Consider the following 27,468-nt stretch of genomic DNA (forward strand, 5'->3'; position numbering starts at 1 on the left):
AAAGTTCCCATCCCGTGACGTAACGTATGGCATATCACGCCCCAATGCAGTTTTTAACAAAATTATAAAGCCCAAATATTATATGTATGACACAATTTAACCCTGAAAGGCGGTGTTATATAGGTTCGTTACCACGCGAGATCTCCACCGCCACGCCATTGTTTTCATCTGTTGTATAACATGGTAATACACGTGAGTCCAGCCGCATCCTCGGCTAGGCTGACGTCATGTCCACGCCCCTCGACCAATCGTAGGGAAACGCTCCCTCCAATGGGAGTCGAGTAGGCGTGGCTCCGGGCGGTCAAACTCACGTGGGTTCTGTGTTGCTTTCCGGAGGAGTAATGGAGGAACGCACGACAAACTGGAGCAAGTGAAAATTGAAATAAACATCACGTAAGTGCTTTTTTTTTTTTTACAGATCTCAATCGCTCGAAAGAGATTTAGCGATATAACAGTACTGTGATGTTCAAGAGACTTTAATAAGACAAGAAACCCAGCGTTCAAGTCTTCTACTGTTATCTTCTACGTATATCACATTATAATTACATTATTAATGAACTATACCATACAATCATCAGCACTCACGTCTGATACATTAAATGAGTCTTAACCTGTTCGTGTTTTTTAGTGAAACATCGCGTTGGATTATGCATGTAGCTGTGCGCATGCGCACTGCCCATTCGCCTTGTTAGGCTATATAGCTACTAAATTGTATGACTTCTGTCTCTTTTAAATGCTCATGTTTTTGAGATGTTGGTGGGTATGTGTGAGATGAACGGCTCAGGTTGAAGGTTTTAGCGGGATATCTTTCTCTCTGCAGACTCGTGGCCGTGCATGTGCATGCCGGAGGCGCGCATTAGTGTAACAAAGTAACATTTTATCTATTGCTTTCGTTACGTGAGTTATGAATGTGGGACCTATGGAGGATGCTTGTTCTTCCAGTGCATCACAAAGGATGTTTGGATAGGCCACGAGTGAAGGTGGGGAAATCAGAGGTCTGTAGTTGCCTTATACCTTAAATTATGTACATTTGCATGAGCTATTATTTCTTTGTGTTTCATAAGAACTTGAGTTTTATGAATGAGCCAACAAAGTGTTTTATTAGTGTGTATTGATGTTTATTGTGAATATATAACCTATTCCAGCATGAGGTGCAGTAAGGTTTATGTTATCAATCAGTGTTTCACAGTCATGGACATGTGCAATCAACTGTTATGGATTTTTCAATGGATTATGCCTATAATTAGAAGGCAATGAAGCAAATATAGGACGGCTTTTGCAACAAATATTTTGTGCAATATTTACTGAAATTTCGTATTTAGTGAAAAGTGTGGTTATCGGCCAATGCTGATAGTCTCAAAATGACATAAGTTTATTCCTGCTGGAAATATCATGTAGAATCTGGAAAAGTCATGGAAACTTCTATAATAAATAAAAAAAAAAAAATGTTCTTTTACTCTTTCATCAGCTAGATATTGCTGTTTATACATGCTTTTGTAGAGTAAAACCTTACTGCAAACCATCAGATGTCTGTTGAGGGTCTGAGATTCAGAGACATTTGTACACTAATTATAAAATTTTAAAGGTGTTTAGTTATTTTTTGATGGTAAAATACTTTCTCTAATAATGTCCAAACTATAAGCCATTCATTGGATGATTTCTCTGAGGGACAAAAAAAAAATCTCTATAAATATTGAGTCTTTTAGGTAGTTTTGGCATCTCAAGCAGCCCAATATCGCAACACTGACTCAACCAGTGATGTGAGTTTGGAGCAGAAACCTGTTCAAAAACCTGTCTTTATTTTTCTAGTGTTGCACAAATGACACACTTCAGCTTTAAATCTTCTAATCTGTCTACTTCTTTTAGAGGTTCCAGTGTTAATTGCCATACAGTTAATTAACTTTGTCTGTCCTGTGGAACACATATTGGTTTATCTTAGTTTTTTATTATGTAAGAAAAAAGTCAATAACTCGTAAATATACATATAGAGCTTTATGGTTCATGGTAGTATGCAGTCTCCATAAAGATTATCACCTGTTGTAAAAGATCCATTACCGCTTTTTTACTGTAAAGATATGATATGTGCATAAATGCAAATTAAAAAGAAATGTATGTGTATACGTGTCCAGTATTACATAACCACACATGTGATCGTGATCATGTTCACATTTACTAAAAGCATCAACTGCTTCCTTGTTCTTTCTCATTGAGTTTCATGTTTTACTTTATTCTAAATGTCCCAAATATTAGGTTTAGACATTTTTATACAGTTTATTATAGACATATTTCAGCAATTCGCTGTCATTGTGGGCCATTTTTACTTCGCCTGCAGCTGTGTGTCTTAAAATAAGCGTAGAGGTCAGTTTATCTAATACTCTATCTGTGTATTTTGTATTTATTTATTTTTTTCCAACACAAGTTTTAAAACCTGACCTAGTTCTACTGTGACTCTGCCTATTTTGAGAATGGCTGCGTCAGAGTCGCCGTACGAACAGCAGCAGTCATTACACAGACGGGTCATGACTCTAAAATACAGAAAGTGAGACGTCAGAACCGTGTGCCGTAAATTCAATTAGCCAAGTAACACTGACACATTGAATTAAATGTGAAATCTAGACGTAGACAAGCTGAAATAGTATTTTATTCATTAATCTTTGTTTTACTGACAACTTTGAAAAATAATTTTTGCAGCGCAGACAAGAGTAAAATTACAAATTTGATGTAAATGTTCTGGCTTGGTATTGAGTGGTGTTTGCTAAATCAGAACAAACCACTAAACCTAAGTATTAAAGCCTGAAACATACTTAAGACTTAAATCAGATATAGCAACACTCTGACAACCACCTATATGGTAACCGCATCATGCCGACGTGTTTTGCATGAGACACCACTCACTTGAAAAATTCAAAGATTACTGTGAGGCACTTTGGACAATCCAATTGAAGTATATAAAAATGTTTATTGTTGGACTAACCCTAACTGTTAGGACCGGGTGTGTAAGCGATACTCATACGCACACATAAGCATCGTGAACATAGTCAGACGGTTGTGTAATATGTGTTATGAATCTTCGCAGACTGTGTTGTTTTTGAGCGTGAAAGCTGATAAGACACCCAGCCATCTTGTGCTGCATGTGCAAAACAACATTTCATGTTCATAATACGATAATGCCAAATGTATCAGTTAATGAGATGTAATGTGATGAAATCAACAAGTTGTTTTCTTGACTATTTTCTCCCAGACAGTGTAGGCAGAGACAAATTGAACCTCCCGCTTACATCCAGAACTACGTAAAAATAAAAATATTGATGTACCATGGCCAAATTATATTTAAAATATATCCTAAATATACATTGTAAAAAGCACGGCTCAAGAAAACATGTTTTCTAAATTGAAAATTAAATGTTAAGAGCTTCAAATGCTCTTAAAATGCAATTTGGGTAAATCTAAATTGTTTTTTTTTTTTTATATACATATTTTGGACAATGTAAATGTCTTTAGATTAAAATATATTATGTAAAATGGGCAAAACAAAGAGAAATTTGTCATTTTTCTTTTTTTTGAAATATATTTACAAATAAACGCACACATATATATATATATATATATATATATATATATATATATATATATATATATATATATATATATATATATATATATATATTACGGAAGAGGATTAGGGCCAAGCAATAATAAAAAAATAAAACCATCTCGAGATTAAAGTTGTTAAATTTCGAGAAAAAAACGTGTTAAATTTCAAGAAAAAAGTCGAGATAAAATGTTGAGAATAAAGTCATTAAATTACGAGAAAAAAGTCGTTAAATTACGAGAACAAATTCGTTAAATTATGAGAAAAATGTCGTAAAATTTCGAGAAAAAAAAGTCGAGATAAAATGTTGAGAATAAACTCGTTAAATTATGAGAAAAAAGTTATTAAATTACGAGAACAAATTCGTTAAATTACGAATTTGTTCTCATAATTTAACGACTTTTTTCTCATAAGTTAATGACTTTATTCTCAACATTTTATTTTGACTTTTTTCTTGAAATTTAACAACTTTAATCTCGAGATTTATTTTTTGTAATTATATATATATATATATATATATATATATATATATATATTACCAAAGTACTTTTCCATGGATTTGATATTTCTGTGTGTTTCTCTTGCAGTTCTTTCAATGAAAGACTCTACGTAACCACCAATTATCCTAGTGAAACGTCATCATGGATTTCTCTATAGACCATCATTGTTAATGTGGACAAAAGCAGCGGAGCATCTAGATTCTGTGTCAGAGCTTCAGTAGAGGTGGGCAGCGGTCGAAGGTGAACTTGCAGCAGGGAATGCCTGGAGGAGACGGCTTTCCCGATGGAGAAGAGGAGAACCCTTCTCCAAGCTCCCGCATGCAGGCAGACCAAACCAACGGCAGGAAGGACCCTGGGACCAGTGGAACCAGATCTGGCTCAGGAGAAGAGGAGGAAGCCGAGGAGCAGCAAGGAAGGGCCAGCGGAGGGGAAAGCTCGCCGGGATGTGAGGAGAGCGGAGGAGAGCAAACGCATGAGGATGTGGACATGAACAGTGGCCATGACTCCAGCAGCGGGAACGATAGCGTCGCTGGATCACGACGTCATCGTTCCTCGGCCAATTGCAGCCCTGGAAGCACTACGGGATCGGGAAGCACTAAGAGGTACAATCACTAATATTAATGCTCACACTGAGGGTTAGTGACTAGAACAAACCCCTAACCATGAGAATTAAACTTTGGCAAGTCCATTTGAGGATGTGTAACATGTATAGGTTCTATAAAAGCTCAGTTCCAATCTAAACTGTCAAATAGACCAGCTATTATTATTTGCAATCACATGATCATGTCCTTTTGTGTGCAAATTAGACTCAAGTTTTTTCTCGTACTTTGTGTCTTCAGCTCAAAATCTGCCACCGGCTCCTCATCCTCCAGCTTTCACAGCTCTCACCACACAGAGTGCAGGTAAATGAACCCACCCAAACCGTCATAACCACATATTTACACAAAAACTGAATTATTGTACAGGAACATAACTCTGCATATGCAACTGTATTTGTGTTTGCAGATATGCATTGATATCAAGGATCATACAGTGGTCTTAAAAAATATTTGGACACTTAAGTCACACTAAAAATCTCTGCATGCCATTGCATTAGATATAAAATAGATGTTATTGTTATTTGTTGTAAAGAAATGTGCTTTTTTTTAATGCAAAACATCAGACAAAAGAAGTTTGTTTGGTTTGTAGAGATGAAACGAGCTAGTTATGAAATCAAATGTTAATGTTTCAAAATTTCGTCTTTAAAAGTCCCTCCACCTTTCAGATCATTTCTATACCCATATAGTTATTCTAGTTACGGAAGCTGAATTCCACCACATAAGAAAACAAAATCATGCTTTGCTAATAATTATGAGATAAAAAGTCATAATTATGACTTATTCTCTCATAATTTCAACTTATTTGTCAATTTATCATAATTATTGTCTTAGTATGTCACCATTTCAGTTTTTTATCTCATAAAAAGTCAAAACTGTGACACAAAATGAACTTCATGACATATGAAATAAATATGACATTTAATAAACAATAGACGTTATGAAATAAATTGACAAAAAGTCAAAATAATGACATAAAAGGCATAATTATAACAAAATATCTACTTTTTTCAACAATTATCAGTTTGTATCTCATAATTATGACTTCTTGTAATTTAAATTAATAATAACTTTAATATAAATAATAATATATAAATAAAAATAACTAATTTCAACTATTTGCCATGATTTATTTTCTTATGAAATGGGCTTCCATATATGATTCAGTTATATTAAGTATTATAATGTATGTGTATATTAAATATTATAAAGTATATTATAATGAATGTGAATTCTTCAAAAAGATATGAAAACAAAAACGTGTGCTTGTGCAGTGAGCAGACAGAGCATGGGCGTGAACAGACGCACAGAGAGATGATGCAGACGGTGCAGGAGATGAAGAAGCGCTTGCCGTCTGAGAAGAGAATGCGCAGTAAAGCCAGTACTGTGGAGGCACTGAACTATGCGCTCAACTGTGTCAAACAAGTGCAAGGTAAACAAACAAACACACACACACTGTTTTGGGTGAGTGCCTCAAAACATAAAGCCACAAGAGTGTATAACGGCAGCACGCATTTAGATCCGCAGCTGAACGTCTGTGATTATGTAACAGTCCGTCTGCTGCGTCTGCAGGAAGGGCGCGTCCAGGTCTGAGCCGCTCGCTGCTAAATCTGTCCGCATTCTTCAGCACTTTCTCATGTGCTCTGGTTTTGTTTAATATCTGAATTAAATGTGTTTTACAGTATTATGCATGTGTTTATGTCCGGATTCTGACAGTTTCTGCATGAGCTCATCGTGTGCGTCATGTTGTTAAATAATGGTGAAACCCAACCTGCCAGAATGCATCTGTGATGTATTTCCTGTCCTTTGCGGAATAGATCCTTGTAGTAGCAACCGTATCAAAACAAACATTATCACTCATGCCTGATATATTGTGAGCACTCGTTTGTTGTCAGTAGCTTCCTAATGTCAGCCAATATTATGTGTGGTTATGCAAACACCTAATTCTCTGAAATGCTTGAAGGAAGTCTTTATCCTGATTTCACTTGGAAAAGTTAATTGTGAAAGGAAATCTCTAAAATTTGTTATTTTATAAATGTTTTGCTAACATCCATGGTTACTCTTACAAAAATATACTGCTCTTGCAAATGTTTCCACAAATTTTCAAGTTCATATTTTCACATGCAAGATTTTTTTTGCAAAATTTGTTTTGTTTGTAGCATGGGGAAACTGTAACTGTAGTATAATATTTTGGTGGAAACAATGAGTTATCAATATTTTAAAGGGGGGTATCACACACAGATTCTGCCAATCTCATGTTAATCTAGGGTTACAAAGGGCCGGAAAGTTTCTGGTAAATTTCCGGAAACTTTCCACGGGAACGTAACCTGGGGAATTTTGGAAATATTCCAATTTGGAAACTTAACAGGAATTTATGGGAATTTATGGGAATTCATTGGAAATTTTGTGAAATTTATATAAATGTATAATATTTACATAAAAAGTATTATATAAAAACAAATTTTCTTTGGTCATACCATAAAATAACAGTTATTTATTTTTCGCATTCAATTAATTCTAATTTAGTAAATATGTAAAATAAATATATTTTTATTGCAGCAATTGTTATGTGTTATTTATTTCAGTGTCACGTGATCCTTCAGAAATCATTCTAATTTGCTGATTTGATACTAAGTTATTATCATTGTTGGAAACAGTTGTGCTGCTGAATATTTTTTTGGAAACTGTAATACTACTTTCAGGATTCACTTATTAATAAAAAGTTAAAAAGAATAGAATTTATTCAAAATAGAAATCTTTTCTAACAATATCACTTTAATATTACTTTTATTTAACAATTTCACACATCCTTGCTGAATAAAAGTATTCATTTCTTTGAAAAAAACAAAGAAAAAAAAATGACTGACCCCAAATTTTGAATGGTAGTGTATGTTGTTACAAAAGATTTCTATTTTAAATAAATGCTGTTCCTTACATTTTTATGCACAACTGTTTCCAACATTGATAATAGAGTATCAAATCATCATATTAGAATGATTTCTGAAGGATCATGTGACACTGAAGACTGGAGAAATGATGCTGAAAATTCAGCCTTGCATCACAGAAATAAATTATATTTTTATGTATATCAAAATAGAAAGCCATTATTTTAAAAATTGTAGTTATGTTTCACAATATGAATGCACAGTGCATGCAGGGGGTGTGGCCTCAATAGCCCTGCAGTAAGTAGTGTGCTGTGTGAATGTCAGGGTAAACATTCAACTAAAATTGCATTAAATATGGTTGTTTTAACCAAAATTATGCTGCAAGATGTTCTTTTCAACTACATTTAAGTACCCTGTCATAGGCTAACCTGTAATTTTGCAAATTCCCTGTTTATTCCCATATATTCCCGTTAATTCCCATATATTCCCATTAATTCCCATGGAAAGTGTCCAGCTTTGAAAATTCCCAGAATTTTGCAACCCTAATCTTGAGTACATCTAGAGTAACAATGCATCCTTCATATCTCCGAAAAGTCTTTAGTTTTGTCATATTTATAAAAGATAGATACGTTAAACCGAGTCTTTCCAAAAAAACAGAGATCCTGGAGGCATGCCGTGGGCGGAGCTAAAGAGTCACGAGTGTGCGCAGCTTCTGCGTAGAGATCGCATGCAAGCTGCGACATCATTATAAATACTGTAAGGCTCGCCTAATCGGCCCAACGGCGGTTTCCCACAGGACAGGGAAGGTTTCTTGTGCGTTCAGACTTTTCAGTGTGGCAAAGTAGTTTAATTCCAATTAAACGTTTATCTGACTCCATTTTATTATGACCTCGAATTTAGGTTAGAATGCCAATTGATTATTGACTATTTATATGATAATTTATCTAGACATTTTCCTGGACACTCAGCAGTGTGGGTTGATCTGATTACAGAATCGCGCCCTGAGCCGCCTGCGACATCTCTTTAAATACTCAGACCAAGACAGAAACTTGAAAAATGGAAACATGTGCTAACAATGGGAATTTGCATTAATCATGGTCCTAGACTGAGTACTTTTGGGGGACAGAAAGCCATTTGCATGAAAGACCCTGTGAAGGTGGACACACCCATTACAGAGAGCAAAATATCTCTAAAGTCTTAACCTTTATTACCTTCTGGTTTACTTCTGTGGCAATGAGACCTTTGTACCAGTCGCACTGAGACATTTCAAATGATACCAAACAAGTACAGCATTGTGTGATAATTGTTCACATTAAACCATATAGATTTTGGGTGAATTTCAGGTAGAGGGAAGAGATGGAGGAAGAGGGGGTGAAGGAAAGGAAATGTAGATGAAGGCAATACTGAGGTGTGATTGCGTCTTGGATGGGGATGCTAATTTTTCAAGAGAGAGTTCAAATGTTTTCTCAAAGAGTATCCCTCTCTTGGTTAGATATTCCGGCTTCAGTCTTACAATACAAAGGGAACAAAAGCGTTTGTGTTGTTTACATTATGCACTTGCACATCGATTGCCAACAAAACAGACATCTGATGCAGCTTTACTCACCACCCGTGATCTGCAAATCCAGCGCCGAACTGGGACTTGTTCACAAAGTATTCATCACCGAATTCCCGGGAACAAACAAACATGCATGCACAACTCCGTTGCTGCCCCGGAAGCTGAAAAGGGTAATCTTTCCCTCACAACCAAAAGCACACTCCTTTGTTTACAGGAGCTGCGTTACATTTCGGAGGCTGCGTCCTCCGGAGATCGCATTTGAAGGCTGAATACTTCATCAACAATATCTTACTTAAGAAAAGTAACCGTAATCAAATTGACTGATATTCATTCTGAGGTGTAAAATACTGTCATTTCTTTCTTACATTGCAATCTAACAGTTATTTTTCTTAAATGAGACTGCCTCGATGATGTTTGCAGCCTTCAAAGGGTGCAGCCCCTGAATTGGGACACAGCCATTGTTGAAAAATAGTGGATTTGGCACAGAAATACTCCATCATACGTCCAACTCGTGTTTTGAAACTTTGGCCATGTTTAGCTTGAGAATGCAACTCTTTAACAGTGTAAATAAGTCAGAATGCATAAAATAGCATTACACCCGCCCTTTAAAGTGCCCTTGTAGTCCCTTAAAACTCAACAAAAACTTTTTTTCCTGTGGAAAAAAAGTATTCATGCCTTAAAGTAGCTTGAATGTAACTCTACACCCTTGCCTCATTTGATATACGCTGATCTATGAATATGCTAATTAGCCCCGCCTCCACTCACTCACACAAGCTCAGAGATCCACTCGGTCAACTTACTGAGGTAAAAGCTACTCAATGGTATCACTTTTTACAATGTCGGACACATAACAGTAATTAATATGATTAGCCTTTTGCTTGACTACGTTATCAAACAGCTAATAATGTGTTGCTAATGTTACACAAACCATGTTCCTGTTCTGCCTTCTAACAAGCAGTATCCTTACAAACGCTTTGACCACATTAGAACCTCAGTGGAGAAAGGCATCTAGTTCATCATGACATTGTAATAATATATATCATACACCCACTATATTGCTAAATCTACCCGATTTTTCATATCAACAGAAAAATATACCGGGATAACCTTCTCTTGAGATGCTCTTTCTTCATAGTTAATGATATGCTTTCTTCAGTGCATACATGTATATGGATTTCTGCTCATTTTTGTTTGCCATCACTTGAAATAAATGTTTGAAATCAGTCTATGATGTAATGCTATGTGAAATTTCTGTCTTGTGTTGTAATATCTGCTGTTAGTCTCTTGTTGGCCACCTGCTCTGTTGTTTAAGCCAAACACTGATTAACTGTATTGTGGCTCTCATGCTCAGCTCATTTGACATTTTTCTCTGCCGCCCCCTGCAGCAAACAGTGAGTACTACAACTTACTAATGAGCAGCGGTCTGGAGGAGAGACGGGACGCTACTGTGTGCACACTGGAGGAGCTGGAGGGAATCACATCAGAACACACGCTGAAAAACACGGTACGTCCCTGCTGCGTTTCCTCTGACACCCTTAAAGTCTAAACTTTTGAAACAAAAGTTGAGTCTTTCCTTCACTATTGTGACGTATATCTGAGTGAAGCGGTTTCTAGAACAAGAACAAATGTAGGGCAGGGCTTGCTTTTGTCCATGGAGAATTGATTGGACGGTTGTGGTTTGCTATTGGTGGATCTCATGTGAGTGACAGGTTGCCCCGCCCTCGTGCCAGTAAACAAGTAATCAGAGAAGAGAAGAAATGTGGCTTTAAAAGGAAAGGGAAGTTATTTTTATTAAAGGTTATGAGGGCACATGAATTTAAAAAAATGCACGTATAAATCATTTATATTAAATATGGCAATATTCTATTAAAACAAAGAAAGTTGTTTAGCTCTCAGTTGAAAAATGATTTTTTCCTTCAGGTACATAGAACCAAAAAAGATGAACTTGAGCAAAACAGAAAAAAGTGTCTGGCCGCACACTGAATCCAAAAAAGACTGAAGTCTAGAAAAATACAAAATTTATTATATCAATTGCATGGTGCAATAAAGTGCAAAGTGTAAGTGAGTTAAAAACAGAGGAGCAGACGTTTCAGCAGATTGCTAGCAATATAATACATTTTGTATTTTTTTGGATTCAGTGCGTTTTTTTCTGTTTTGCTCAGTATTCTATTAAAAACAAGAATTGTCAATCTTGATTTCATGGTGACTTTAAGGCAAAAATATAATTTTTTTCATGCGCTGGTCTATTTTGGGAACTATATTTGGCTTGTCATAAGGTGTTTTTTCAGACTAGTGCATTTAAAGGCTGTTTCCTCAAAATAATTTTGTCAGCAGTCAGAAATCTCCACTTCAGCAGCACTTACATATACCAAACTTTACAATTTAATTCCTATCTATGTATATAAGGGGTTTGTTCTTTTATCATTTGCCTGATTTTTGTAAAAAAAAAATTCCATAAAAATGTTTTCCTGTTTTGTTTTGTTTTGTTTTTTGACTGTTGACAGTATTTTCTGATTTATGGAGTGATAAAATATGAATATCTAATATTTCTGTCAACAAAATGAAAAGATTTCTGAACCTGCTTTATCTAATGTTCAGATTTCTGTTCTGGAAATGTATGCAGAAGAGTGCATATTTTATACGATAATGCCTCATTTACAGGTTTAAACATAACATTTTAGAAAACTTTGAATGTTTGCTCTTCTTAATGTAATCACTCAACTGGGGTGGTAGTATGGTGAAATCTGTAATGTTATTTTTTTTACCCTATTCACCGTGGGGCGTCCTGCCTTAATGAGCGCGTTCACTGTGAGTTCACGAACCGTTCTCTGGTGTTCTCAGGACACGTTTGTGGTGGTCTTCTCTCTGGCCTCCGGGAAGGTGGTTTACGCGTCCGAACAGGCCTCCAGCGTGCTTCACTGCAAGAGGAAGTTTCTGGAATCTGCCAAGTTTGTGGAGCTGCTGTACCATCAGGACGTCAACGTGTTTTATTCGCACACGGCGCAGCCGCGACTGCCGCCCTGGAATGTGGGAACGGACAGCGGTGAGACGCTCTAGACATCGTCATGATGTCACGCCTTCAGTTTAAAGGGACAGTTCACCCAATAATGAACATTCTGTCATCATTTACTCACCCTCAAGTTGTTCCAAACCTGTATGAGTTTCATTCTTCTGTCGAACACAAAAGAAGATATTTTGAAGAACGTCGTAACCAAACCGTTGATGAACCCCATTGACTTTCCATATTGTTACCTATATTCTTCAAAATATCTTCTTTTGAGTTCGACAGAAGAAAGAAATTCTTACAGGTTTGGAACAGCTTGAGGGTGAGTAAAGGACAGAATTTTCATTTTTGGGTGAACTATCCCTTTAAATCTGGTCATTTTGACCATATAAACAGCTTTGAAGTATTCAGCTCATAATAATATGATTCTTTCTGTCCTCTCTGTAGCGGCCGTTCTGTTTGAATGTGCCCAGGTCAAGTCCTTCTTCTGTCGAATCAGGTCAGTCTTTCACCTTATTATTGCAGAGTTATTTATGACTGTATTCCTGCTTCCTGATGACTTTTTAATTGCGCTTTATACAGCATTATTACTCATTCTCATCTAATATGTCTCATTAATATATGTGAAGACAAGTCTCATTTAGCTCATTTAGCAGCTTCACTGTAATAAACAAGAAAATAGAAGTATTAATGTTGCACAGTTCTTAAATTATGAAAAGAAAACAGTTTCAGCTGTAAAAGACAATACTGTCATTATTAAGCTCAGTTTAGTTCAATTCAGCTATAAAGCAGCTCTACGGGAGACAATAGTTCATCCAGTTCTGATCCTGTATTGTCAGTGCAGTCAAATTGGTAATATTACTGAATATGAATTGTCTTTAAATACATGTGTGTTTGTGTCATCAGAGGGGGGAAAGACAGAGATGGAGAAATGCGTTATTGTCCTTTCCGGATCACTCCGTACCTACTGAAGGTTCAGGGATTGAGTGGAGAGGAAGAGCCGTGCTGCCTGGCGCTCGCTGAACGCATCATCTCAGGATATGAGGGTACGAGCCTTTGACCTTTAACCTCACCGTATTCTGAAACAGTTGGTTGTCACATGACCTCAGTTTAATTCTGATGTAATAATTTTTATCTGGGTTTGTTTGCTTGCTTGTTTGTCTCCAGCCCCTCGCATTCCCATGGACAAGCGCATATTCAGCACAACTCATTCTCCAGGCTGTGTGTTTCTAGAAGTGGACGACCGGTGAGTGATTTGGACCTTTCATCAAAATACCAAACTTAAGGAATCAGCAGCTTTGGTGAATGGTTATGTGTTCAAATAATAATACTATTAATAATAATATGTGAACCTGGACCACAAAACCAGTCATAAGTTGCACGGGTATATTTGTAGCAATAGCCAGCTATTATTTATTTTTCTTTTATGCCAAAAATCATTAGGATATTAAGTAAAGATCATGTTCCATGAAGATATTTTGTAAATTTCCTAATGTAAATATATTAAAAATGTATTTTTGTGAGTGGATATACATCGCTAAGGACTTCATTTGGACAACTTTAAAGGCAATTTTCTCAATATTTAGATTTTTTTTTTTTTTTTGCACCCTCAGATTTCAGATTTTCAAATAGTTGTATCTCAACCAAATATTGTCAAATCCTAACAAACCATACATCAATGGAAAGCTTTTTATTCAGTCTTCAGATGATGTATAAATCTCAATTTTAAAATAAATTGACCCTTATGACTGGTTTTGGGTCTGGTATGACTGGTCCAGGGTCACATATAATAATAATAATAAGAAGAAGAATACCCTGCGCAACATATTATTTTCTAATAATAATAATAATAATAAATATTACACTGAATATTATTTTCAAATGTTATTAGTATTATTGTTTGAAAATATGCTGTGTAATATCTTTATCATCATTATTATTATTATTATTATTATTTGAAAATATTTTTTTGCGCAGAGTAAAGCGTAGCAGATTATTATTATTATTATTTGGAAAAATATGTTGCATGAGGTAAAACCGAGCAACTTTTTATTAGTAATAGTCGTAGTATTTAAAAATCATATTAATAATAATACACAGCATATTATTTTCAAATACTACTACTACTACTAATAATAATAATACGTTGCTCAGTTTTACTCCATGCAGCATAATTTTTATAATAATAATTACTCAAATAATAATAATAAGCTACTCCACTTTTCTCCACACCGCACATTATCATCAAATAATAATAATAATAATAATAATAATAATAATAATAATATACAGCATATTTTTTGATGATAATATGCTGTGTGGAGAAAAGCAGAGCATCTTATTATTATTATTTGAGCAATTATTTTTATTATGATTTGAACAAAGTAAAGCTGAGCAACATATTATTATTATTAATAATAATAATAATAATGTTGTACAATTATTGCAATGTTCGTCGTGTTGCTAACGTATGGTTTTCTTAGTTGTAATGGACTATTTTTCTTGGCTTGAGCTTTAAGTTATTCATTTAATAATAATAATTTAGGCTCTAACCAATATTTCTATCCATGCACTTGTTTATTTGGTAAGTAGGTAAGTACGTTATTTTTGTAAGTTGATAAGTTGGAAACGTACTATTTGGCTGTTTACCAAATAAACAAATAACATTCAGTCAGCAGCTTCACGTTAGGGTTTATTTTGCAGTGATGAGCTGGTGGTATGTCAGCTCTTATATAAGAGCACGGCTGTGAAGTAGCTCCAGCTTTGCTGACCTCATTAATTCAGTATTTTGTTCAGTATTTTTGTACAAATAATGAAGTTTTGAACTTTTTTCAAATATGATACTTTAATCGGTTCCTGTGAAATTAATCCTTGTTCATTAGTTGGTCGTGTGTGTGTCTGCAGTGCGGTGCCTTTGCTCGGCTACCTCCCTCAGGACCTGATCGGTACCTCAGTTCTGACCTGCCTACATCCAGACGATCGCATGCTCATGTTGGCCATGCATCGCAAAAGTACATCCATTATGACTTTTTTTTTTAAGTCTTCATCAGTCTTGTATATGGTCTTAATAAAATTTGTCATGATCCCCTCAGTTCTGAAGTACGCAGGCCAGCCTCCGTTCGAACACTCACCCATCCGGTTTCGGTGTCAGAACGGCGACTACGTCACCCTGGACTCCAGCTGGTCCAGCTTCATCAACCCTTGGAGCCGTAAGGTGGCCTTCATCATCGGCAGGCACAAAGTTCGCACGTACGTTATTCACACGTTGTTTCTGTATCCAAATATCCACATTTGCACATACAGCATCATTTGTTTATGTGTGTCTTCTCTGTAGTGGACCTCTGAATGAGGATGTCTTTGCTGCACGGAGTAACGCCGAGCAGCCAATCATGTGTGAGGACGTTAAAGAGCTGCAAGCCATGATCTACAAGCTCTTCCTGCAGGTGAGAGATCACTAAATCCACAAGAGACACACACAAAATCCTTTTTACATTCAGCTTCAGTTGTAAAGCACATTTGAGCGTTTTGATCGCATTTGTCTTTCTCTCAGCCTGTTCATAATAATGGATCGAGTGGCTATGGCAGTCTGGGTAGTAACGGCTCTCACGAGCACTACATCAGTGTGGCGTCATCCAGCGACAGTAACGGAAACCTCTGGGAGGACTCGCACAGAGAACCAGTACGTCTGAAAGTGCATGAAATATTGACAAATGAATGTTGGTTTCACGGGACCTTACGACGAATCTTTTGTCTTGTAGATGACATTGCAGCAGTTTTGTGCTGATGTCAATAAAGTGAAAAACTGGGGCCAGCAGGCGTATCTCGACTCCCGGAGGAAGCTCACACCTTTAGGACCAGCCACTGCAGGTCTGGACACAATGTCTTTTATACAATGGTCTTCAATCATCTCTGTTTGTTTGAGCATAAATGGAAGCACTTTATGGATGTAAACCAAAATATACCACATGCAGCCACTTGATCAGAAAACATATGGTGAATTAATAAATGTAATTTCAATTTAAGTCTGATTTAGGAGCACAAGATATAAACCCAGACTGGTCAGTCCCGGTGAATTCATCACGGTGTAGTCGTTTTTGAACTTTATTTGATTTGTTGATTTGTTCCCAGCAGTGGCAGGCGCAGGCATTCATCCTAACTCCAGTCGGGGTTTGGGAATTAGAAATCATCTGAAGCAGTCTCTGCAGGAAGCCCGGAAACAACCGCACATTCCATCATATCAGCAGATCAACTGTGTGGACAGCATCATCAGGTGAGGCATTCGGGTGCATATTTTATTTTATTTTATTTTATTTTATTTTATTTTATTTTATTTTATTATTTTATTTTATTATTTTAACAAATAAATATTTGCTTGTAATTTGTTTTAATAATTTAATTTAATAATTTAAATATGCAAGCCATAATGTTATATATTAGATTAGATTTTATTCAAAACGAATAGATTATAAAAATAGCTATATATTTTATGTAGTAATTTTTTATAGAAATTGTAAACAAAAAAATATATTTTAAATACAATGTGTTGTTAATATCTATCATTGGATAATCCAAACAATTAAATACTTGTTTCTTTGATAATTCTATAATGTTTTTATATTAATAATTAAATTTAGTAATGCAGTGCAATCCATGATGTTTAATATATAAAAAAAATTGTATATATAATATAATATAATATAATATAATATAATATAATATAATATAATATATATGTGCCACTGCCATGGGCGGCACAAAGCCGATGTTGGATGGCTGTTGGATGTTGGATGGCAATAATATATATATATATATATATATATATATATATATATATATATATATATATATATATATATATATATATATATATATATATATATATATATATATATATATAAATTTTCTTGCAATTTAAAGAAAGTTTACATTTTAAATGACAATTTAGTGTCTATTTTTTGATAATCCAGCAAATTAATTGATTTTTCTATAGCTTTTTTAAAATGTATAAAATCCCAAAAGTTGTTTTTGTATTTTTGGTCATTTTTGGTGTAGTCAATGATCCATTAATGGTGGTTTGTGTTTTTCCTTCTCTAGATATCTGGAGAGCTGTGCAACATCTGCTCTGAAACGAAAGAGCAAGTCTTTGTCCATAGTTACTTCTTCCTCTTCTTCTATGTCTGAGGAAGATAAACCCGCAGCGGCCGCACATGAAGACACTGTGAACACAGATGGTAGGAGTCCATTCCAATCCTTTCCGTATCCACCTAAACCCCTGCACGGTTTCTTACCTTCTTTCTCCTGCAGAAGCTGCGCTAGAGGGCGCTGGTGCTCTGGACAGCCAGGTGTCTGCGGGTTCAGTCACGACGGCAGCGGTAGTGGGAGCGCCGCTCACGGACCTCACAATCTCTACGGAAGCCATGAGCGTGGTGTCTGTCACCAGTCAGTGCAGCTACAGCAGCACTATAGTGCATGTACCGCAGCCCGAGTCGGGTGAGTTTACACTAACACCACATTCAATGGCCCAAAAAGTGTTGCATTTATAGGCAGATGACAAAGTCCAGAAGTACTTTAGCAGCACTAGTGAACTCCTGTAAATGTCCTACTGTAGCTGCCCCTTCTCTTCCTCCAGAAGTCACTGCCTTAGAAGATGCTCCAATGGGTAGCGAGCCAACAGACTCCACCCCCACCCCTGCACGCCCCGCCCCCAGCACCTCCCCAGCGGCCGAGGAGTTGCTCGTGCTGGGCCTCACCAAAGAGGTGCTGTCAGCTCATACCCAGAAGGAGGAGCAGCAATTCGTCGACCGTTTCCGACATCGTATCCTGCAGAGTCCCTACAGCTCCTACCTCCAACAGGACAACAGCAGCATGGCCCATTCTCATCACAGAGGTGTGTGCGTGCGTGTGTGGTTACAGCTCAAATATTAACGCTGTCTAAGTGGTGTCCAACTGTCCAAGGATGATAATATATATTCTATTATATTATAAAAATAACTACAGTACAGTCCAAAAGTTTGGAACCACTAAGATTTTTAATGTTTTTAAAAGAAGTTTCGTCTGCTCACCAAGGCTACATTTATTTAATTAAAAATACAGTAAAAAACAGTAATATTGTGAAATATTATTACAATTTAAAATAACTGTGTACTATTTAAATATATTTGACAAAGTAATTTATTCCTGTGATGCAAAGCTGAATTTTCAGCATCATTACTCCAGTCTTCAGTGTCACATGATCCTTCAGAAATCATTCTAATATGCTGATTTGCTGCTCAAGAAACATTTCTGATTATTTTCAATGTTGAAAACAGTTGTGTACTTTTTTTTTCAGGATTCCTTGATGAATAGAAAGTTCAAAAGAACAGCATTTATCTGAAATACAAAGCTTCTGTAGCATTATACACTACCGTTCAAAAGTTTGGGGTCAGTAAGAATTTTTATTTTTATTTTTTTGAAAAGAAATTAAAGAAATGAATACTTTTATTCAGCAAGGATGCATTAAATCAATCAAAAGTGGCAGTAAAGACATTTATAATGTTACAAAAGATTAGATTTCAGATAAACACTGTTCTTTTGAACTTTCTATTCATCAAATAATCCTGAAAAAAAAAATTTTTCACTGTATTTCACTGTTTTTTACTGTATTTTTAATTAAATAAATGTAGCCTTGGTGAGCAGACGAAACTTCTTTTAAAAACATTAAAAATCTTAGTGGTTCCAAACTTTTGGACTGTACTGTATGTATTGTATGTATATTTATTTTAATCTGGTTGAAATGTAGAGCACAAATTCCGAGTATGGGGCACCAAACTTGGCTACGCATCTCTTCACTTTCACTATAATAGTGTGTTGAGATCCATTAACAGTATCCATTATCCTTTCCCATTTGCTCTCAGGAGATGTCGTGCGACCTCCAAACAGACACAAGCGCCCGAAACCAGAGGACTCGTCCGACAGCTACGGCTCCCAGCCGGGCAACTACTGGTCACATCCCGGACCCACAGGAGCACCCCATTCCTCCTGGCCTTCCTCAGAGTCCTCTCAGCCCCTGCCATCCAACATTGGCTTTGTGCCGCCCATGGCAGTGCCCATGCAAACGGCCCCTTACTTCACTGTCGGTGTGGATCAGCAGCCCATGGTGGTCCAGCCTGACCAAGGTGTCCAGAACCTCCAACCCATGCAGCCCATGCAGCCCATGATGGTTGTTCTACTTCCTAGCTACCCCATGTACAACAATGGCAACAATGGCATGTACCTCCAGGGAATGCCGGTTGCAGCGCCTGGAGTTATTCCCCAGCCTCCCTTCAATATGGGTGGCTTTATCCCACCTGGTGCCCACATGCCACATGGGTCTCCGCTGCAGGGACATCCTCCAGGATCCACTGTCTCAGGTGTTGGGATGCCAGCAGATGTCTCCGCGGAGGTCGACTCGATTCCCACTCCTTGGTTTGGGGAAGACCTTGATGCAGCACAACCCACGGCACTCTTCTCCAGCTCTCGCTCCAGCTCACCCATCCAGCTGAACTTACTCCAGGAGGAGCTGACCAAACCCACTGAAGCCCAGACCAGCACCGGTCCAGAGAGTCTGCACGAGCACCACGCCAAAGCGGTGAGACCCAGTTGAGATCTAGGTTGAAGTGGATACTTTTTGGAAGCTGAAATCCCCCGAGGAGTGACATGGTTTACTCCATCTTAATCTATTATATATATAGTGTGTGGCTAATACCTTTTTATAATCGTTATGCATGTAGTTTTTATGACCTCCTATTAAGTTATTATATTAATTATTATTAAAATATCTAAATATTAAAATACTTGTAAAAATGGCCTTAAGCGTCCAAATTGTTGTCTCATTAATTATTATTAAAATACTTTACAATATTTAAGTAAAATATTAAAATGCATTTAAAATATATATTTAAAAAAAAAAAATGTAAAAATTGATGTGACAGGACTGTAAGAAACCAATTATCACATTTAATTATTATTAAAATACTTCAAATATTTTGGCAAAATATTAAAATATATTAAAAATATTCAAAGTGAAAGTTATTTTAATGTAAAAATATTGAAAAGGGTAATGTGAAAGGTAAAAATGTAATGTAAAATATGAAAAAAATATTTTAAAATATAATATAAAAATATAATTTAAATATTAATATACTTCATGTATATATTTCACTTAATATAGTTCATGTGAAAGTGCCATAAGAGAAATACCATAAATTATTTTATTATTATTTAAATATCTGAAATATTTAATTGAAAAATAATTAAGCTATATATTTAAAATATTAAAAGTGAATGGTATTTTAATGTAAAAATAGTAAAAAGGTAATGTGAAAGGTAATATTTTAATGTAAAATATAAAAAAAGATGTATAATTTAAATATTAATATACTTCATGTATATTTTTCACTTAATATAATTCATGTGAAAGTGCCATAAGATAAATAACATAAATTGCTATTTTATTCATTATTATTAATATATCTGAAATATTTAAGTGAAAAAAATAATTAAAATATATATTTAAAATATTAAAACTCTTGTAAAAAATGGACGTGAAAGGAATTTTTTTTAGGTAAAATAAATTTGAAATATTAACATTTATAAAAAATAAATGTGAAAGAGACCAATTGTTATTAAAATTTTAAATATATTTTTTAAATATTTGTAAAATAGAAATATGAAATGACCTTAAGAGACCAATTGTTTTTTATTAGTTATTATTAGAATGCATTAAATATTTAGTATTTAGAATATATATTAAATATATAAATATGAAATATTTGTAAAAGGGCCTTAGAACAGTTATCCATGATTATTGTATATTTTTACTAAGAAGTTTTACTTAAGAAGCTGAAGTGGGAATGAAGTTTAATCACTTGACTCCAGCTGTCTGTTCATCTGCTCACAGGAAGATGCTCCCAGTGAGTCGGGTAACCAGGACGCCAATTCTACCTCCAGCGAAATGCTTGACCAATTGCTACAGGAGGATGCCCGCTCAGGAACCGGCTCCAACGCCTCGGGCAGTGGCTCCGGAGAGTCGGGAGGCTCACTGGGCTCCGGATCCGGACTGGGATCTAATGGAACGTCCACCAGCCATACCGGTGCTGTTCAAAATCTCTCGTCTATCACACTTAATGTTGTGTGGAGATAATTACGCACTTCCACCACAAAATAGCATCTTTCTGTAGATGGTGTTAAAGGGATGGTCCACCCAAAAGATGAAAATTATCCCATAATTTACTCGCCCTTAAGCCATCCTAGGTGTATATGACTATCTTCTTTTTTAGACAAACACAATTGGAGATATATTTAAAAATATCCTGGCTCTTCCAAGCTTCATAATGGTAGTGAATGGGGGGCGAGATTTTGAAGCCTAAAACATTGCATCCATCCATCATAAAAGAGTTAATAAATGCCTTCTGAAGTAAAGCGATGGGTTTTTGTAAGAAAACTAGCTATATTTAAAACTTTAATTTTTATATTTAAAATATCTAGCTTCAGCAAAATGATTGTTTGCATTTTTGGGCGACTTTGGATTAGTTGCCTAGTTTCAACTAGCCTGCGTAAAAGTCTTCCAGAATATTATTTTAATGTAATTGCCCTCAAAAATGGTGTACATTACACATGTTAAACATGACATGTTGAAGTAGACGAACTGAAATAGTATTTTCAATAATCTTTGTTCGAAAAGTCACTTTGACTTCCCTTTTCATGTGAAACAAAATTTGATTAAGCTGACCCCTGACATTTCACGTTCACAGGCAGCAGCAACAGCAGCAAGTACTTCGCAAGCAACGATTCGTCGGACACGTCGCGAAAGGCGCGCAAGTCCGCTGAGGCCCAGGAGAGGGAGCGTACCACCTTCAAGAAGCACGTGGACAACCCGCTGTGGAGCATGATCAAGCAGACGCCAGAACCCGTCATGATGACCTATCAGATCAGCTCCAGGTAACGGACCCAGAGGAACTTCTTCTCCCTGTCTTTCTCTCCCTCCCGGGTTCCCGCTCATTCCCCTGAGAAACCTGTGGGAAACGTGACATTCTGAGCATCTCTTTCCACAGGAGAAAGAGATAGCGCTGCCAGGCTCTCTCGCTGAGGTAGTTCTGATCAGGCTAAATGTCTCATTGCGCCGTCAGCCCTGAGGTAGGTGACTCCAGGTGACGGTACACAATGAGACCCGTGTTAAGCAGCTTGACGAGGTGGCTCGTTTTAAAAAGCACCTGATTATGGACGGAGGAGAGGGCGAATACGCCAGTTCAAGATGTTTTAACAGTATTTAGATGAGTGTGCTGTTGAGTGTCATCTAGCAGCGTGCTTAGGCAGCGTGAGTGAGTTTCATTTTGTTTGTGTGGATGTCCACGCAGGGATCAGGCCCAGGTTCTGCAAGAAGACAGAGAGAAGCTGGTTCTGATGCAGCCCATGCAGCCCTGGTTCACCCAGGACCAGAAGAAGGAGCTCGCGGAGGTTCATCCCTGGATCCATCAGCACACGGTCCCACAGGAGATCGACACACAGGTCAAGAACTTCTCATTTACGTCAGTGTCAAACATGACAGATCTATATATTGGCCATAGTCATCTACTGATAACTGGCTGCTTTAAAAGAAGAGGGTGTTTCTCCTTGTGTCAGCTCTAAAATTTACTGTCAGATGTTTTCTGTTAAAGTTTTTGCTATAAATTTGTATTATTATATAGCACTTTCTGAGAATATGGTAAGAAAATATTAAATATTAAAAGTAAAATATTAAATAGTAAAATATAATTCAAATATATATTACAATTTTAAAATTCTTGTAAAAATGTTTGTGAAAGGTGATATTTAATGTAAAATATTATAAAAGGTCATATGAAATATTTATTTAAAATATTAATATACTTGTAAAAATGTATGTGAAAGGTAATATTTTAATGTAAAATATTATAAAAGGTCATATGAAAGGTAATATTTTACTGTAAAATATTAAAATTTATATGAAATATTTATTTAAAATATTAATATACTTGTAAAAATGTATGTAAAAGGTAATATTTTACTGTAAAATATTAAAATTTATATGAAATATTTATTTAAAATATTAATATACTTGTAAAAATGTATGTAAAAGGTAATATTTTACTGTAAAATATTCAAATTTATATGAAATATTTATTTAAAATATTAATATACTTGTAAAAATGTGTGAAAGCTAATATTTTAATGTAAAATATTAAAATTTATATGAAATATTTATTTAAAATATTAATATACTTGTAAAAATGTATGTGAAAGGTAATATTTTAATGTAAAATATTAAAATTTATATGAAATATTTATTTAAAATATTAATATACTTGTAAAAATGTATGTGAAAGGTAATATTTTAATGTAAAATATTATTAAAGGTCATATGAAATATTTATTTAAAATATTAATATACTTGTAAAAATGTATGTAAAAGGTAGTATTATAATGTAAGATATTATAAAAGGTCATATGAAAGGTAATATTTTACTGTAAAATATGAATTTATATGAAATATTTATTTAAAATATTAATATACTTGTAAAAATGTGAAAGGTAATATTTTAATGTAAAATATTATAAAAGGTCATATGAAAGGTAATATTTTACTGTAAAATAGGAATTTATATGAAATATTTATTTAAAATAATATACTTGTAAAAATGTGTAAGGTAATATTTTAATGTGAAATATTATAAAAGGTCATATGAAAGGTAATATTTTACTGTAAAATATTAATTTATATGAAATATTTATTTAAAATATTAATATACTCGTAAAAATGTGAAAGGTAATATTTTAATGTGAAATATTATAAAAGGTCATATGAAAGGTAATATTTTACTGTAAAATATTAATTTATATGAAATATTTATTTAAAATATTAATATACTTGTAAAAATGTATGTGAAAGGTAATATTTTAATGTAAAATATTAAAATTTATATGAAATATTTATTTAAAATATTAATATACTTGTAAAAATGTATGTGAAAGGTAATATTTTAATGTAAAATATTATTAAAGGTCATATGAAATATTTATTTAAAATATTAATATACTTGTAAAAATGTATGTAAAAGGTAGTATTATAATGTAAGATATTATAAAAGGTCATATGAAAGGTAATATTTTACTGTAAAATATGAATTTATATGAAATATTTATTTAAAATATTAATATACTTGTAAAAATGTGAAAGGTAATATTTTAATGTAAAATATTATAAAAGGTCATATGAAAGGTAATATTTTACTGTAAAATAGGAATTTATATGAAATATTTATTTAAAATAATATACTTGTAAAAATGTGTAAGGTAATATTTTAATGTGAAATATTATAAAAGGTCATATGAAAGGTAATATTTTACTGTAAAATATTAATTTATATGAAATATTTATTTAAAATATTAATATACTCGTAAAAATGTGAAAGGTAATATTTTAATGTGAAATATTATAAAAGGTCATATGAAAGGTAATATTTTACTGTAAAATATTAATTTATATGAAATATTTATTTAAAATATTAATATACTTGTAAAAATGTATGTGAAAGGGCCATAAAATACCAATTATTTTACTATATTTATTAATTATTAAAGTATAAGTAGAATCTTAAAATTCTTATAAAAATTAATGTGAACAGTAATATTTTGAAACATGTTATTTAAAATATTAATATATTTGTGCAAATTAATTTAAAAGGGCCTTAAGAGACCGATTTGTTGCTTTATTAATTATTCAAATACTTAAAATATTTAAGTAAAAATAAATTTTGAAAATATTTTTGAAATATTTAAATGCTTATCACATGAAATGGCCTCAAGAGACCAATTGTTATTTTATTGTTAATTTTTCCATATGTAACCCTTTCCGGGAATATGGTAGAAAATAACTCTTGTTATAACTCTTGTATATTTTTTTCTCTCTACAAAGAGTCAGTGAGATGCTTTATCATCAAAAAATGTTTTTGTTCCTCACCAGGAGGTCAAACATAATGTATGAGAGATTTTATTTTACATTTATTTAAAAAGTGGTTTGCAACTCTGTTACCAAAATGTAAAAAATATGTCCAAATACGGGTTAAATGAACAAGTAATTGTGACAGTCTTCCGTGTCACATGATCCTTCAGAAATCATTCTAATGATAATATGCTGATTTGCTGCTCAAGAAATATTTCTTATTATTATTATTATTATTTCTTTTATTAAATACAGTTTTGATCAATTTGATGCATCCTTGCTGAATAGGGATGTTTGCATTATTTAATTGTATTACACATCAATATAATATCAACCATCAGCATCAGCCCGAGTCATAGTTTTTATCTAGTGCTGATCATGATCTCATAGACTTATTTTTCATTTTTTAGGGCTGTGTGAGTTGTAACACCATGGAATCGGGTGAGGAACTGAATCTTCAGACACCTGACAGCTCCTGTCCGCAAGACTGTCCATCACAGGACGCCAGACCCAACACAGACACCTGACCGCTCTCCGCAGCATGGACAATCGGTGCAACCGCAGGCCCTGCTGGTCCTCCGGCTTTCTGGGACTCAAGGATTCCTCTGCTTTCAGCTGGGAGTCCTAGGAAGAGAGAGACATCCACATGTGTGTGCCACTCTCTCATAATCCTGCCTGAAGGCACGGAACGAGGCGAGACCTCTGCACTCAAAGGAACCACGTCAGAGTGAGTTTGTGCGCGCGCAGGAGATGTACAGTTCCACATGTGAACGGCGGTCATCACATGACCATGCTGTTCTCCGTTACAGTCCATGGACCCAAACAACTGTGAATATCGGACTATACTTTGGTAGTGATGTCACATTCACCGGTGTAGTTTGTATTCAGGCTGTTGCCCGAATCTGAAAAATGTTTTTGTTAATTAATGACGTGTCCTCTACTGAATCAGGAGGGTTTATGATCTCCCAGAAGTACCTGTAATGAGTTTCTGATTAAACGTCCCACAATGTCGCAGCATCCTGTTCAGTTGCTAACGAACTTTAGCACTCGAGGCCAAAATCTAAAAGCATCTATGAATGGAAACGAATGATATTTGGACCCAGTTTTACTGTCCAGAGGTTTACTTTTACTTAACCGTTTCATCTCAAATTAGTCTTCTGTTTAGTTCATCCACATCGAGCTGTATCACCCCAGTTAAGCAAACCAGTAATAAGAGGGACGATATTCTGTACGTATTAAGTTCATCCAATGCAAGCAGATAATTTGAATGAGGCCTTAAATTAGTTTCTCTTTCAGTGTTGTTACAATCCGTTTTACGACACAATGTGTTTATTCATTGTCTCTGTTTTCAATTTCAAATATTTTTTCTACCAAACGATGTCAAGCAATGTCTTATTATGGTATAAAACTCTTAAATTATGGTGTCTAATCTCAAGATACAGACATTTTTCTCTTGTGTCTGTTGGGTTGATGGTTAAACGCGTATATAGGTGTCAAAAACATAACTGGGTCACATTTCTCCCCAAAAAAATAAATTTAAGCTTAATTTAATTTTTAAATTAATAATTTTAAAAAAATCACACACACACATATATATATATATAATTTATATATATATTTATATATATATTTTATATATATTTATATATTTGTTTATGACCATTCTAGGACCATTATGATTATTGCCATTGTGACATTTATTTTCAAGTTGTCTGTTTCGGAGCAAAATCTGCTTGCTGGTTGTAATGCAAAAATAGCTATGTAATTTTAATGGTTCTAAAAATGTTTTTTTTTTTTTTATAGAATATAATTTTTTTTCTTACGATATTTCTGGTGAATTGTGACCTGAACATGTTTCATGAGGTTCACTGGTAGATAAAACGTATCAAATCCATCACAAAGCATCCAGAAAGACCAACTCATTGCAGCGTACCGTACAGTTTTCACCAAACCTTGTTTTTGTCATCATGTCTTTTTTTAATTTATTGATCTGTTGTCTTCAGAAAGGTGTACATGTCAGAGCTGACGTGTGTCATTGTGAGCGTGTTTCCTGATGTCACATTAGACGTAGTTCCTTTATGTTTTGTAGGTTGTTGCAGTAACGGAGAGATGCCAGAGGCCCGATTATTGACCCGTCAGTCCGTACCCAACAGCAAACTTCAGTTTTGTGATCAGATAAATTTTGTACAGTTTTTAGAAAGAAAACATGTAAATATCAGTAAAATGTATTTTAAGAAAAAAAAGGTGCAAAATACAATGAACTGTATAAAAAAAAGCCATTTTGTCTCAAATTCAGGGAAATATTTTAACCATATGAGAACTATGAATAAAAAAAAAAAAAAAAAAACACAATGACT

General features: G+C 34.6%; 1 protein-coding gene across 7 annotated transcripts; it reads left to right on the forward strand.

The window, feature by feature from the left end:
* Positions 1-236: 236 nt before the first annotated feature.
* Positions 237-27,463, forward strand: per3 (period circadian clock 3). Of its 7 annotated transcripts, none has more exons than XM_048171983.1 (24): positions 287-393; positions 821-995; positions 4,180-4,694; positions 4,932-4,994; positions 5,963-6,120; positions 10,517-10,635; positions 11,973-12,174; positions 12,583-12,634; positions 13,042-13,181; positions 13,303-13,381; positions 15,040-15,146; positions 15,228-15,384; positions 15,470-15,578; positions 15,686-15,814; positions 15,894-16,002; positions 16,264-16,405; positions 17,230-17,366; positions 17,440-17,625; positions 17,765-18,022; positions 19,029-19,741; positions 21,053-21,245; positions 21,906-22,092; positions 22,509-22,659; positions 25,522-27,463. In XM_048171983.1, exons 3-24 carry the CDS (start codon positions 4,351-4,353, stop codon positions 25,636-25,638), a joined length of 3,852 nt encoding a protein of 1,283 aa, XP_048027940.1. In that variant the 5' UTR covers positions 287-393; positions 821-995; positions 4,180-4,350; the 3' UTR covers positions 25,639-27,463. The 7 variants fall into 7 exon arrangements, with proteins under 7 accessions (XP_048027939.1, XP_048027943.1, XP_048027944.1 ...); XM_048171984.1 differs by having other exon boundaries at positions 821-980; XM_048171982.1 differs by lacking the exon at positions 821-995 and having other exon boundaries at positions 237-393.
* Positions 27,464-27,468: the final 5 nt, after the last annotated feature.

The sequence above is a fragment of the Megalobrama amblycephala genome, linkage group LG21 (genome assembly GCF_018812025.1).
Source record: "Megalobrama amblycephala isolate DHTTF-2021 linkage group LG21, ASM1881202v1, whole genome shotgun sequence".
NCBI classification, from domain to species: domain Eukaryota; kingdom Metazoa; phylum Chordata; class Actinopteri; order Cypriniformes; family Xenocyprididae; genus Megalobrama; species Megalobrama amblycephala.